The 13,148-nt window shown below is 31.2% G+C and overlaps 1 protein-coding gene across 1 annotated transcript; it reads left to right on the top strand.

Moving 5' to 3' along the window:
• The first annotated feature begins 6,865 nt into the window (after window positions 1-6,865).
• Window positions 6,866-9,042, top strand: LOC145133708 (expansin-like A1). Its single transcript, XM_079068663.1, has 5 exons — window positions 6,866-7,037; window positions 7,387-7,496; window positions 7,594-7,772; window positions 8,389-8,521; window positions 8,610-9,042. The coding sequence occupies exons 1-5, from the start codon at window positions 6,920-6,922 to the stop codon at window positions 8,853-8,855; spliced, it is 786 nt and encodes a 261-aa protein (XP_078924789.1). The 5' UTR covers window positions 6,866-6,919; the 3' UTR covers window positions 8,856-9,042.
• Window positions 9,043-13,148: the final 4,106 nt, after the last annotated feature.

The following is a 13,148-nucleotide window of genomic DNA, read 5'->3' as shown; positions in this document are numbered from 1 at the left end:
ATACCCTTCCATTTTGTTCTGTTTGATCGAATCTTTTGTCAAATTGTTTCAAAAACAAAGGTAAGTCAATGGCTTCTAATTAATGGAATTGGAATAGGAATCCTTTGGTACCTTAGGCTGGAATTAGGATTCATATTCATATTCCTTCTTGGGAATGGGAATCAAAGGCGACAATGATAGTGTTTTAGCATTTCTACAGATGTCACCAACCCCAATTACATTGTTTTTGTTTATAATATTGCCTTGAATTGATGTAATTTCTTGATTTTAAAAGATGAGGTGAACCTAATTGTTTAAACTTTGAATTATCTAACCATTTGTTTTAACATTGTCTCATTCCCTATAATTGACAGTTTAGAGATCACATTCAGTTCCAATTATAGTGATGATTAGTTCAAATTAAATAAATGGAATTAGGATAAGACCATTGTGTGTTTAAATAAGGATAATGCCCTAAGAGAAATTAGGATAACGCCCTATTCTTGAGAAAAAAACATTCTTGAATAAAATCCTTTTTTTTGTGTTCAAAACTTTTTTCAATTTATTGATTATTGATCGTATATTTTTTGTGTTCAAAATTTTTTGTGTTATTTACTGTATTTTTTGGTAACAATTCTGGTAGAACTGTCAGCATTCTTAAAGAATACGAACTTGCTAAAGCTTCTAATATGAACTATTATGCAATAATGTAACATTGTTATTTTTTATATCAGTATATTCTATCAAAATTACTATAGTTTGTTTTATTATTTATCATATTAAATCATTCTCACAGATTTTTATTCTACATAATTCGATTTACAATTATTTTCATAGAAAGTGTGAAGGGAATGTGATGATCAAAGGCTTCAAGGTTGGAAGAGGGTGCATGAGATGGACAAGTCTATTCTGTCAGATTGATTAGCAACATATATTCTATTAGAATGTATTATTGTTTTACTTAGATTTCAATGTTTTATTCTTAAAGAATAAATGTAATTGTTAACCATTATTATATATATTCTTTCAGAATGAATGTAATGTTTGAATGTTTATAGTTGTATTTGTGAAGAATTAATGTAATTTTTGATTTTAAGATGTTAAAATTCTTTTCATATAAAATTTGTATTCATTAAAAATTATTAATCTTGATAATATATGTTTATAGTATTCTGTCAGAATTTAATGTTTTTCTAAAGATAATCATAAACACATTCTTTTAGAATATCCGAATTAATATACTTATTATAAAAAAATCAGATTTTTAAAGTTTAGAGAATTAATTATTCCTTAAAATCTGTAATTTTTTTTTTTTTTAATTTATGTTAATTCACTAAAATACACTTAGAATGAAATTAGATGGCATTTTTTAATTATCTTTAATTTAATAGTATGTATTAATCACTTTCTTAAAATAAGTTAAATGATTGGCCCACATTCATTCCTACATCCACACAATAATTAGTTAGAATAGAATAACCTAAGCATATATATATATATATATATATATATATATATATATATATATATATATATATATATATTAATAAAAATATTTTTATACATTTAAAAATGTATGAAAAATATATACTAATAATAATAATAATAATAATAATAATAATAATAATAATAATAATCTAAATAATCTAAATAAAATCCAAGTAAGGGTAAATCCGAACATTTTTGAAAATTCAAGGGTTTTACTAACATTAGATAACCGGTAGGTTACCTAGAATCTGATGGGTTATGAGCATATCTATATTCATAAGTGATCATGCAACCCTAATTGCTTTGGATCTAAGTTTTTCACTGATTGAACATGTAAATTGAATACCAAAGCAATAACCCTAGATCTCACGTACAATTTTCGAAATTCATACAGAAAATTAGGGTTAGAAGATTACCTCACTTGTTATATAGTAATAACAAGTCAATCTTGATGATCCTTGACTCTTGAAAGCTTAGTGCCCAAAATGTTGCACCTCTAACGGTTCACAAACACCCAATGCAACAAGATGAGAGGAGAGACACTAGAAAAACCAGCTAGGGTAAGAACCTCATGCTCAGGGCCGAAATTCTAATGACCTGAAGGGTTTATATATGGCTGAGGGCTGCTAGGGTTTCTAGAGGAAACCTCAATTTCCTGCTTAAGGTTTAAGCAGCCCATGGACCTCTTACCAGTAGGCCTTGGACGAAATCTATAGGGCCTCCCTATAGGATTTTGTCAACTCCTAATTAATGAGTCCATTAGCCCAGTTTTACAACTATCAATGATTTGCAAAACAGTCCCTCCATTATTAATAAGTTCCTTTAATCCTAAAATTAATATCAAATTAATTTGTGATTAAATACTAATTAATAATATGATTTCAAAATAATATATTAATCTTGTAATATATTAATAAAATCATTTTGAGTACCAATTTATTATTTCAAATAATAAATTCTACTCTCTCTCCACTAGTCATCTTGTCAAGTTGCATGAGTGAAGGCAACCCAAAAAGATCATGCTACTATCAAATCAAGTGCATACCAATAATAGTTATGAGCTTTAGACACCAAATCCAACAGAAACCACTTAAAGGTATAAATGAACAAATTAAACAAAACATCCGACTTTACTGGAACTAAAACACGTCCAAGGGTAAAACCGACATTTTTGTGAAAACTTAAGGCTTTTATGTCATTTTCCCTAAATAAATCCATATTAGATAGACAATTTGAAATTTCTTATAAACTTCAAAAATGAAAAAGTTGTTAGTTTATGTAATTATTGTAGTTTTCGTTAGATGCATTTTATATTCCAAAAAATATACAATGCAACAGTATATCAAGTTTTATGGTAAACATAACATTATATAACACAACATATTCATCTCATTAGCTCATTTAATGACTAAACGTTAGGTCAGCAATGAAACCGATAAAATGTATGTTACACAGAGAAAATGATCAAATAATCACTTAATTTTAGTTTAGAACTTATTCGTAAATTAAGGTAAAATAATGAGACATAAGGAAACCAGATTAGCAATGAAACCGGTAAACCGGGGAAAAAAATGTCAAATCATCATTTTTATCGGTAATGAATGTTTTTTCGTAAATAAATTTTAATTTGAGACTTATTCGTAAATTAGGGTAAATATTATGAATTTTCTGGAGATTTTCCTTATACATTCGTATTGAAATATGATTTGTGCTTAAAAATGAACTAATTAAATAAAGTGGTTTTATAGAATATTTTCGGATAGATGAAAATAAATTAGTTAAATTTATATAAAAAAAACTATTGAAATAAGTTAATTACAGGAGATGTCATGACTAAGAGATTAATATTAAAGAAACGATAAGATGACAATATTTTTGAGTCATAGTATAGATCAATTATTGGGAAAATAACAACTATTCTAAAAAATAACTCAAAATAACCCTGACAACACCTGAAAAACTTAAACAACATGTGTTTACGAAACCCAATCAAATTGTGATCACATAACTAGACTGCTCTCTTGTTTCATCGGACTGTTACAATGGCCAACCAGACAGGTGATGTCGTTCAGCCCAAGCATTCCTCTAAAGCAGTGAAAGCCTGAATCGGGTGAGCTTTTCATCGTCAGAACAGTTCACCACCAATCCGCTCACAAGCATTGTTGGTCCACCCATATCTTGTTCAGTTTCGTCCATTTAGTCATTCATGTGCCCATTCTCGAGACTCCCGGTAGAAGAGTCACTTTAACCATATTATTTGTAAAATATCTATGACAAATTGCCTAAAGTCGTTCTTTTAAATGTTGGTGTACTTAAATGCATGATAGCCAGAATCACTAATACAAATATATAATTGATAATAATGTTTTGTGAAACGACAACAAAAAGAACTTGTATGTTCGGCAACGTAGCAACATTTGCCCATCACTAATGATGCGAACAAGTTTTTCCATATAAAAAACAATTAGTATTCAACAAAATGAATAATATCTACAAACATAAAGGTAGTATTATACTTGGTGCCACCGAGAGTGTTTTGTCATACTTGGTCACTTGCCGTACCTTCTTTTGTCTTGACTTGACCTACTAAACGATTTTCTATCAACACAATCAGACATATATAAATATAAAACTATAAATGTGATAATTATCCGTTTTCATTCTAACTTATTTATATTCGTGATTTCAACCATAGGTAGTAAGAAAACACATACGTGTACACTTTTTCTATTTCAAATCCATACGATACTGTCCTATATATATAAATGTCCTATATATAAATTAATGTTATGTTGAAGTCTTATGTCTCTGCTTATAAAAGTTTTTTTAGAGAGTTAACACATATATCTTACACACTTATCATATTAAAAATAGTAAACCACATCATTTGGACGATCTACGCTGAACCCGTCACAGGCCCATTACATGGGGTAAATCACAGTACATTAGGTGTGTGAGGTATTGAACCTTTGATCTTATTTATGAAATTTTATACTTTGACCACTAGCTACGCTCTCATCGTGGGACATACTGATCATATTATACATACACTGAGTCAAACTCGATCGTTGTCCGACTCATGTGTAACAAATCTATTTACACTCGTTTTAAGTGAGTCATGGCTTGTTGAAGATGTGGTCGAGTGTTCGATCTTAGTTGATGGTAATCCAAAGATACAGTTGTAGGTGAGTTGTTTGCAATTGATGTGCCATTTTTAGTGGACCAAAAATGGTAGGGGAGGGGTTGGCATATGGAGTGGAGTGGGGTGGGGTTGGGGGTAGGGTAAGGAACATATTAGCAAATGAATAGCTGTTTATTTTTGGTGTTATTCTAGTTTTGACTTCCTTTTACTCCATCTCTTCCCTTTGACCAAACTTCAAACTTTGACATTGCTTTCTGTTTATGCCTAGCCCTACCCTCACCCTAAAGCTTCGACAAATCCCAAACTTTACTTACCCATCTAAACCAAGGATAATATGTCATTTTGTTAAAAAAAATCCATTTCAATGTGTAATTGTGCTATTGTCCCTTTCATTTCATCTCAAACTCATGGGCAAACACAACTACTTTTGAAAAATAAGATGGTTTTATTTAGCAATTGAATCTAAAACAATGGTACTTTGGTCATTTTGTTATAATTATTTATAATTTGTTCATATTTTTATATCGACTAAGTTATTATTTTAATAATTAAAATCTTTTTACATAAGATATGTAAGATCAAATTCTTAAAATATTAATTTTTTTTGGATGAAAATATATTTTTGTTGTGAATATAATATGTGGGTGTAAAACCAATTATTGTGAGGAAGAAAACCAATCAAAACATATGGGGTTTTATTATAGAAAAAGGAAAAAGAGTCGGTGAAAGAGCTCCATCCACCAAATTGTTTTTCCATTGCCTCCACTCCGCATTATACTCTCTTTTTTGTTCCGCGTTATTATTCAAATGTATAAATGTTACTTTTTATGTTATAAAAGAATTCAATCTAAAATTTTACAGATGATCATAATCCATATAATATAATTTAAACGAATTTTGTAAATCTATTTGTATTGTATTAAAATTAAAAAAATTTACTAACAAAAACCGAATACAAGATCTTTCCTTATGAAATAGCATCAAAGCATATAAAAATTTATTATTACGAACAAAGTTATAATTAGATCATGATATTGATATGAGATTTATAAAAGCGTATGAAACTTGTGTATTTAACAATTCTAAATGGTATAAGTTATGCTTAGTAAGATAAGAAAAAGAGTCGGAGCTCATGAGGAAATCATGTATTAAAAAAATAATTCTTTTAAAACAATAATACACATTCTAATCTATTTTTAAACTCACTTGTCTCATACAAGCTTGAACTCTGTTAAAAAAAAAGGATATCTTACTATACTGCTAGGTTTGTTGGTGTATCAAATCATCATATGTGATGTATCATGTCCATGTAAATCTACATTTGTATATACATTTGACATAAATGTATTCGATTGGAATTTGGAAATGTTTAGATGATTTGAAGCCATTCAACTTAATGTTTAGATGATTTGAAACCATTCAACTTAGAATTATAATATTATATATATGTGTTGTTTGATAAATTCTGTTAAAACAACGCCGAGCCTAAAATTGAAAAATGTGGAATACGAAATCCTGTGTAATTATCATTAGACCAATATGTAGAGCCCTAATAATTGAATAACATAAAAGAAAATATAAATCTATGGAGAGGAACAATTTATCCTACTTCTCTAGACCACTTCCCTTTTCCCCTCCCCACCCATATCTCTAATCCATGATTGTTTATTTAGCATGACCCCCTCTATGCATCGACATTAAAATATCTGGTTTGACACATAATTAAAAAAAATGATTAATAGTTAAATATATATTCTTAGAAAAAAGAATTCTGATATCTATCATTCCTCTCACCAAATTTAGCTAATATCTTAATGATTTTTAGACAAATATATTATATTCTTTTACAGGTGACAGTTTCAAATTATTTTATTTAAAATCTATTCGATTTTTATTATATATTATGTTTAAGGATAAAAAATTGTCTAAAGTACAATAAATGCTTATAAACTATTATTTTTTATGTACTAAGTATTTAGAAAAAGTTATTTTTAGATTAAACGAACATTGTAAACCGTTCAAAAAGTTAATAATTGTAATCCTAATCCATGTTTAATTTTAAAACAACAAAGAATGTATTAATTTAATGCTCTATGCATGTAAATATATAATCGCATTAGACTGCATTTACTGTAAAGAAATTTTGATGATAACCATAACCGTGTTAAAGTGTAATCCATTTCTCTTTCACGCGTACACCAAAAAACTAAAATAAAAATCCCAAAAAAAAAAAACTATAAATAGACTTGTAATCCATTTCTTCTTTACCTTCTTATTCTCCTTCTTCTTCCAAAACACACACTAAACTAAATGGGATTCTTCTACCTATTCTTTCTTTTCATTTCCATTTCCTCCACCACAAATGCTTGTGATCGATGCCTTCATCAAAGCAAAGCTGCCTTCTTCTCCAAAGCTTCTTCTCTTTCTTGTAAGAAACTTTTAATTACCATCTTCTTTACTTTGTAATGGATGATCAATTTGATCACGACCCATATGGATTTTGAATTGATATAATCGATTATTCGATTGACCAAGAAAAGATTTCTTGAAATAAACTTGTGAGTGTTCACGAACCGACGTTTTTTAAGTAAATTTTGCTGTAAAAATTAATCTTTTTTCTTTCATTCTTTCTAATCCACGAGTAAATCACTTTCTTGATGATCATCGATTATGACCCAACTTCTTTTTTAATTGAAAAAATTAATTTTGAGATCGACCCAGATAATATTTCTTCAAATAATTTAATGGGTATTAATTAATTTCTGAAATTAATGCAGCTGGAGCATGTGGGTATGGTTCCTCTGCTGCTAGCTTCTATGGTAGCCACCTTGCTGCTGCTGTTCCCAACCTTTACAAATCCGGGTCGGGTTGTGGGGCTTGTTTCCAGGTTAGGAATTCTTATATTTACATTCTTGGCCTTGGTGTTTAGCATATTGTTGTGTGAATTTTGTGTGCTGAATGGGGGTATGGATGTAATTTTGCAGGTAAGATGTCTGGATTCTAAGCTGTGTAGCAAAACTGGGACTCAAGTGATAGTAACTGATGAGAATAAAAACAATGAGACGGATTTTGTGTTGAGTGGTAGAGCTTTCATGGCCATGGCTAATAAGGACATGGGCAAAAACTTGTTGAAACTTGGTGTTGCCAACGTGGAGTATAGAAGGTGAGTTTGAGTCAATTGGTACAATCATATATGCAAAAAGTACAAGTCTTTTTGAGTCTTGGTTGCACTTTGTACAATCACAAATGCATAAAGTACAATCCTTTTTAAGGTTTAGTTGCCATTGATAGTTTGTTAGAATCATGCATGGTTAAAAATACAACTTTTTGAGTCTTGGTTGTCCTTGGTATAATAATACATGCACAATGTGTCAATGTACATCTCTTTTTTAGTCTATGTTGGTCATGGTACAATCATACATGCATAAAGTACAACCCTTTTTAAGCATGCATAACCATAAAATACAACGTTTTCTAGTTTTAGTTTGCCATAAGTACAACTCTTTTGAGTTTTAGTTCTATTTGGACAATCATACATATATATATGCATAAAGCAAACACCCCCATAGTTTTAGTTGCCATTGATACAACATGTATAAATTATGACTTCTTGTAGTTTTAGTTATCATTGATTATCCCATATAAAGTTCACTCTTGCTAAATGTAACCTTTTCAATTTGTATTTAAAAAAAAAAAAAACAATTGCTATTCCATAATAATACGTTCATAATTGTTTTACTTAAAGTTTTTTTGACCTGATTTTGTATCCCTTAAAACAGAGTACCATGTGATTTCAAAGGCAAGAACTTCACTGTAAGAGTTGAAGAATCTACTCAAAAGCCTAATTATCTTGCACTCAAATTCCTATACCAAGGTGGTCAAACCGAAATCGTTGGCGCTGACATTGCGCAGGTTAGTCAAAAGCCATGCAATACAAGTTGTACAATCATGCAATACACTTGTACTTACCTCTAATTCATGGTTTGACTTTCTTCTGTAGGTTGGTTCGTCAAGCTGGACTTATTTGACCAGAAATTATGGGGCTGTTTGGGACACGAGTAGAGCTCCGGCAGGTGCCCTGCAACTCCGGCTGGTGGTGACCTCCGGCTATGACGGAAAGTGGATTTGGGCCAAGAGTGTTTTGCCGGCTGATTGGAAGATCGGAGGTGTTTATGATTCCGGCGTACAGATTGATGATGTTGCTCAAGAAGGATGTGGTGAATGTGATGAGCAAATATGGAATTAACTTTTTTTTTACACAAAATGTTGATTGGGGTTATAACTTATTGTTATAGAATTCACAGTAAAATAAAATTATATTGTAGATGGAGTAAGTAAATCTTGTGGAGTAGATGATATATTAGGTCCGATCGAGTTGGAGTTAACAGATGTATGAACTTATTACATGATATACAGATCATTTTACAGCGTAAGTTACTATTTTTGTTGCTTGCGTACAACTTTTGATGTTAGTGACAATTTTGTTGCATAGAGATAGTAATAAACAACGCATCTGAATTCTGAAACATCAAAATAGGTCGGGCTAACTGATAACAAAACTAAAGACTTGCTAAAAGATATAAACTAATGGTCATGTTAGGATTCATGTGTGGAATATGATTTGATCGACGAAAGGGATTGAGAAATAGATGGAGGCTTGAATTCGTTGATGTGTTATTGATGTAGAGAAAACGTAATTTACAACGTAACAAAATACAATGTCAAATACCTTGCTGAAATAAAGTATTTATAAATGAGAAATTAAATATCCTATTACTTTTTATTCCTACAATTATTCCTACCCATTAAAATTATGACAAATCACCGTTCAACTTTGATAATCACAAATTACCAAAAAATCCTACCCACTAAAATTATGACAAATCACCGTTCAACTTTGATAATCACAAATTACCAAAAAATGCAAGGTAACCCTGAGAAATCCAAAATTAGCGAAATACACTCTAACACCCTCCTTCTCTCCAAACTCAAGTTGGGAATGTGTGATCATTATGATGTTAATTAATGATTATCTACGTAATAACTTTGTTTTTTTGGTGACAAATAAGCTTCTACTTATCAATAGAAATGGAATAGAGGAACTGCGACCAAAGAACACATGTCCCTTTCTACATATGTGTGAAATACTATCTATAATATCGTGTGCATTCACAGCATGAGTTTTGTAAAGGGTTTTTGTTTAATGGGAACAAACTTTACTGTTTTGGAAATTTAACTTTGATCAATGATCATATGTATCCACTTTAGGATAAGTTTGAAACTTGTGTGGCCACAAAAGACATGGGTACCAAATTTTGGAATTTGAAAAATGTTAAAAAAAAATGTTGTGATTACATTCTAGAGGGCTCACTAGCACACCAAATTTAATTTACAACCTCTCGTGGTAATTGTGTGATTGTTCACTTGTACCTACTTGATTTGAACGTGCATAAGATGTGTTTAGTTGTGCCATCTATAGATGTTCACAATTTTAGGCATCATTTTTTTGTTTTTTGAACAGCTATATAATTTTTTTAGACATCATTTGTGAGATGTTTAGACTAGAGATGAGCAAAAACCGAACCGAAAACCGAAAAAAAACCCGACATAACCGAAACTGAAAAATCGAAACCAAAGCAATAACCGACGATTTAGGTTTGAATTTTACAAAAACCGAAAAATAACGGTTTGGTATTATGTTTTAAACTTTTAATTTTAGACTTTAGATTTTATCTCTTTATTACTTTATGTTTATCTTCAACAAACTGTTAATGGTGTTAAACTTTGATCTTTTGAACACTTTTATGCTTTTAGAATACTATAATTCGTACTCTTTATTTTAGTATATTTAAAGTAGATACAATATTATTTATCGCAACGTACTTTGACTGAGTTTGAACCTAAAAACTAGAAAAAAAAACAGGAGTTCATAAGCCCACGGTTTAAAACCGAAAACCCAACCTGGAAAACCGAAAAACTGAACCATGCAAAAACCGAACCTATATGGTTTTACAAACCGAAAACCGACTTTCTACGGTTTGGTTTGGTATTAGCCAAAAACCGACCTAAACCGACTTATGTTCATCCCTAGTTTAGACTTTGATATGACTTTGGCATTTGAGAATATATAGAAGCATACATGCATTGCAAAATTGCATTATATTGGAAGTTTTGCTTTGAGCTTATCGAATTTGATGATTTTGTAGCAATGTAAATATTTTGAGATTTTTCCATAATTATTGAAAGAGAAATTAAATATCCTCATTCATTAAATGTGTCATTAAATATGACACATGTCAACATTTGATATGGTAGGAATATAAGTAGGAATAAAATGTAGGAGGATATTTACTTTCTTTTATTGAAATGTTGCTAATCTTGTGTTTTGCATTGTGTATGGAATACGCGAGTGCCTAGTGCTTATTTTTACCATCAATAAGGCTAGTGGGTACGGTGCCACACATGTCACGGTCCACGTAAGCGTCACGTCACACTTGCCACACTTTAGCCAAAATTTGTTATTTGTTAGGCGCAGGTTGCCACACTTGCCATGCTATCTTTTCTTTTTTTTTAAATATACAAAATAAATATTTCAAATATAGCATTTTTTTAAAACTAAAAATTCATTAAACTTCAAAATAAAAACATAGAAATTCAAAAAAACAACAAACACACCAAAAAAAATAGAATTTAAAATAAAAAACATACAAACTAAAATTACCAAACCTAGATAGACCTAAAGAACATCTTCATTGGAAAATTGACCTTCCAAATCGTCGACCAGTTTCGTGTTAAGATCGATGTGGTTGACGTTCCAAATATGTTCCGTCAAGTCCCTACGAAGAACATGATGCGTCTGAACATCATGAACTAATGCCCTCCTCGACATGTACTTCACGCTTCCAACCTCAAAAGCTTGTGTCGGTGGAACGATCTCGTTTTCGTTATACTCACATATTGCATTTCATTCGTCTTCGAGAATTACATTATGCAATATGATACAAGTATACATCACCTCGCTCATTTTCTTCTCCTCCATATACGGCGCGAGATATTTAAGAATATGCCAACGTTTTTTCAAAGTTCCAAATGCTCGTTCAACATCCTTTCTCGCTCACTCTTTAGCTCTCTTAAACTTCAACATTTTTCGATAATTTGGACAAGACAATGACTTCACAAAACAAGCACGCTCCGGATAGATCCCATCCACAAGATAATACCCGTTCATATACGATGTTCCAGCTACTTGAAAATAGGAGTCGGGTGCAGTCCCGTTGTACATGTCTTCAAGTAACGGAGACATGTTAAGAACACTGATGTCATTAAAGGAGCCAACTGAGCCCAAGAATGCATGTCATATCCACATATCCTGTGAAGCCACCACTTCAAGTACAACGGTTGGATAACCATGATCGCCTCAGGTGTATTGCCCTTTATGGGCATTCAGACAACAACCCCATGCCCAGTAGAGGTAATCTAGGCTTCCTAACATTCCAGGAAAGCCGTGCACGTTTGAGTGATGAGTATACAATTGTTGGATGTCACTACAAGTAGGTATGCACAGATATCGTGGACCATATAATCTCATGACATACTTGCAAAATTTGTGAAGGCTAGTTCGTGCAACCAGGGCCCGTTTTGAGGATTCAAATGCCCATGACGAGGTGAATAAAAAAGGCCCTTAGGCCTTAACGTGTAACGATTAAATTACATAAACTGATTTTTTTTTATTAAAATGACGATAAACTTTATAGCAATAAACAAAACAAAATCATAGTATTTTAATGAGTAATTACATATCCTAACAGCTAACCGACGATCCGTGAAGCCCTCCTAGCATTCTTGATTGCAAATTGGTTGATCAACTCTTCATAGTCTATACTCTCTAAGATTTCGTTCTCGATAGATATCATTGCCAAACTGCTAAGTCTTTCTTGTGTCATTGTGGAGCGTAAGTAAGATTTCACAAACTTCAATTTCGAAAAACTCCTTTCTACAGATGCAACCGTTAATGTAATAGTCAACAATATTCTGTATGCAATGCTTGCATTTGCGAAATAATCAAGTTCTTTCAAAAACTTCATTACATCTATAGGGTTACTAAATTCATTGTTTCCAATGTCTCAAATAATTTCAACTCCGTATAAAGTTCCTCGGCATCAATATCCGATCTTTCTTCAAACTTGAGTGTTTTTTCAAGACGATGACAATACGACTTAAGATCTTTATCTTTAATTCCCCTCAAATTATGTGGAAATAAAAAACCAAATACTTTGTCATACTCTTTGAATTGTTCAAATCTTGTCTCCAGAGAAGAAATAGCTTGATCAACAATGAATAAGAAATAAATGACTCTAAAATTCTCTTCAGGTGTAAATGAAACTTCTTTGCTAGTTGAACTCTCATCAAACCTTTTTTTTCCTTTCAATCAAACGCTTTTGTGGAAATATTGGATCAATACCCATTTCAATAGCAATCTCCTTAGCTTCAACAATCTTTTTTGAAAAACCAGTTTCTCTATAATCCTTGAAGTACCCAA

This window comes from Lactuca virosa, chromosome 8, assembly GCF_052849685.1.
Source record: "Lactuca virosa cultivar CGN04683 chromosome 8, Lactuca_virosa_CGN04683_v6, whole genome shotgun sequence".
NCBI lineage: Eukaryota > Viridiplantae > Streptophyta > Magnoliopsida > Asterales > Asteraceae > Lactuca > Lactuca virosa.
This window is presented reverse-complemented; position numbering and strand designations above follow the sequence as displayed.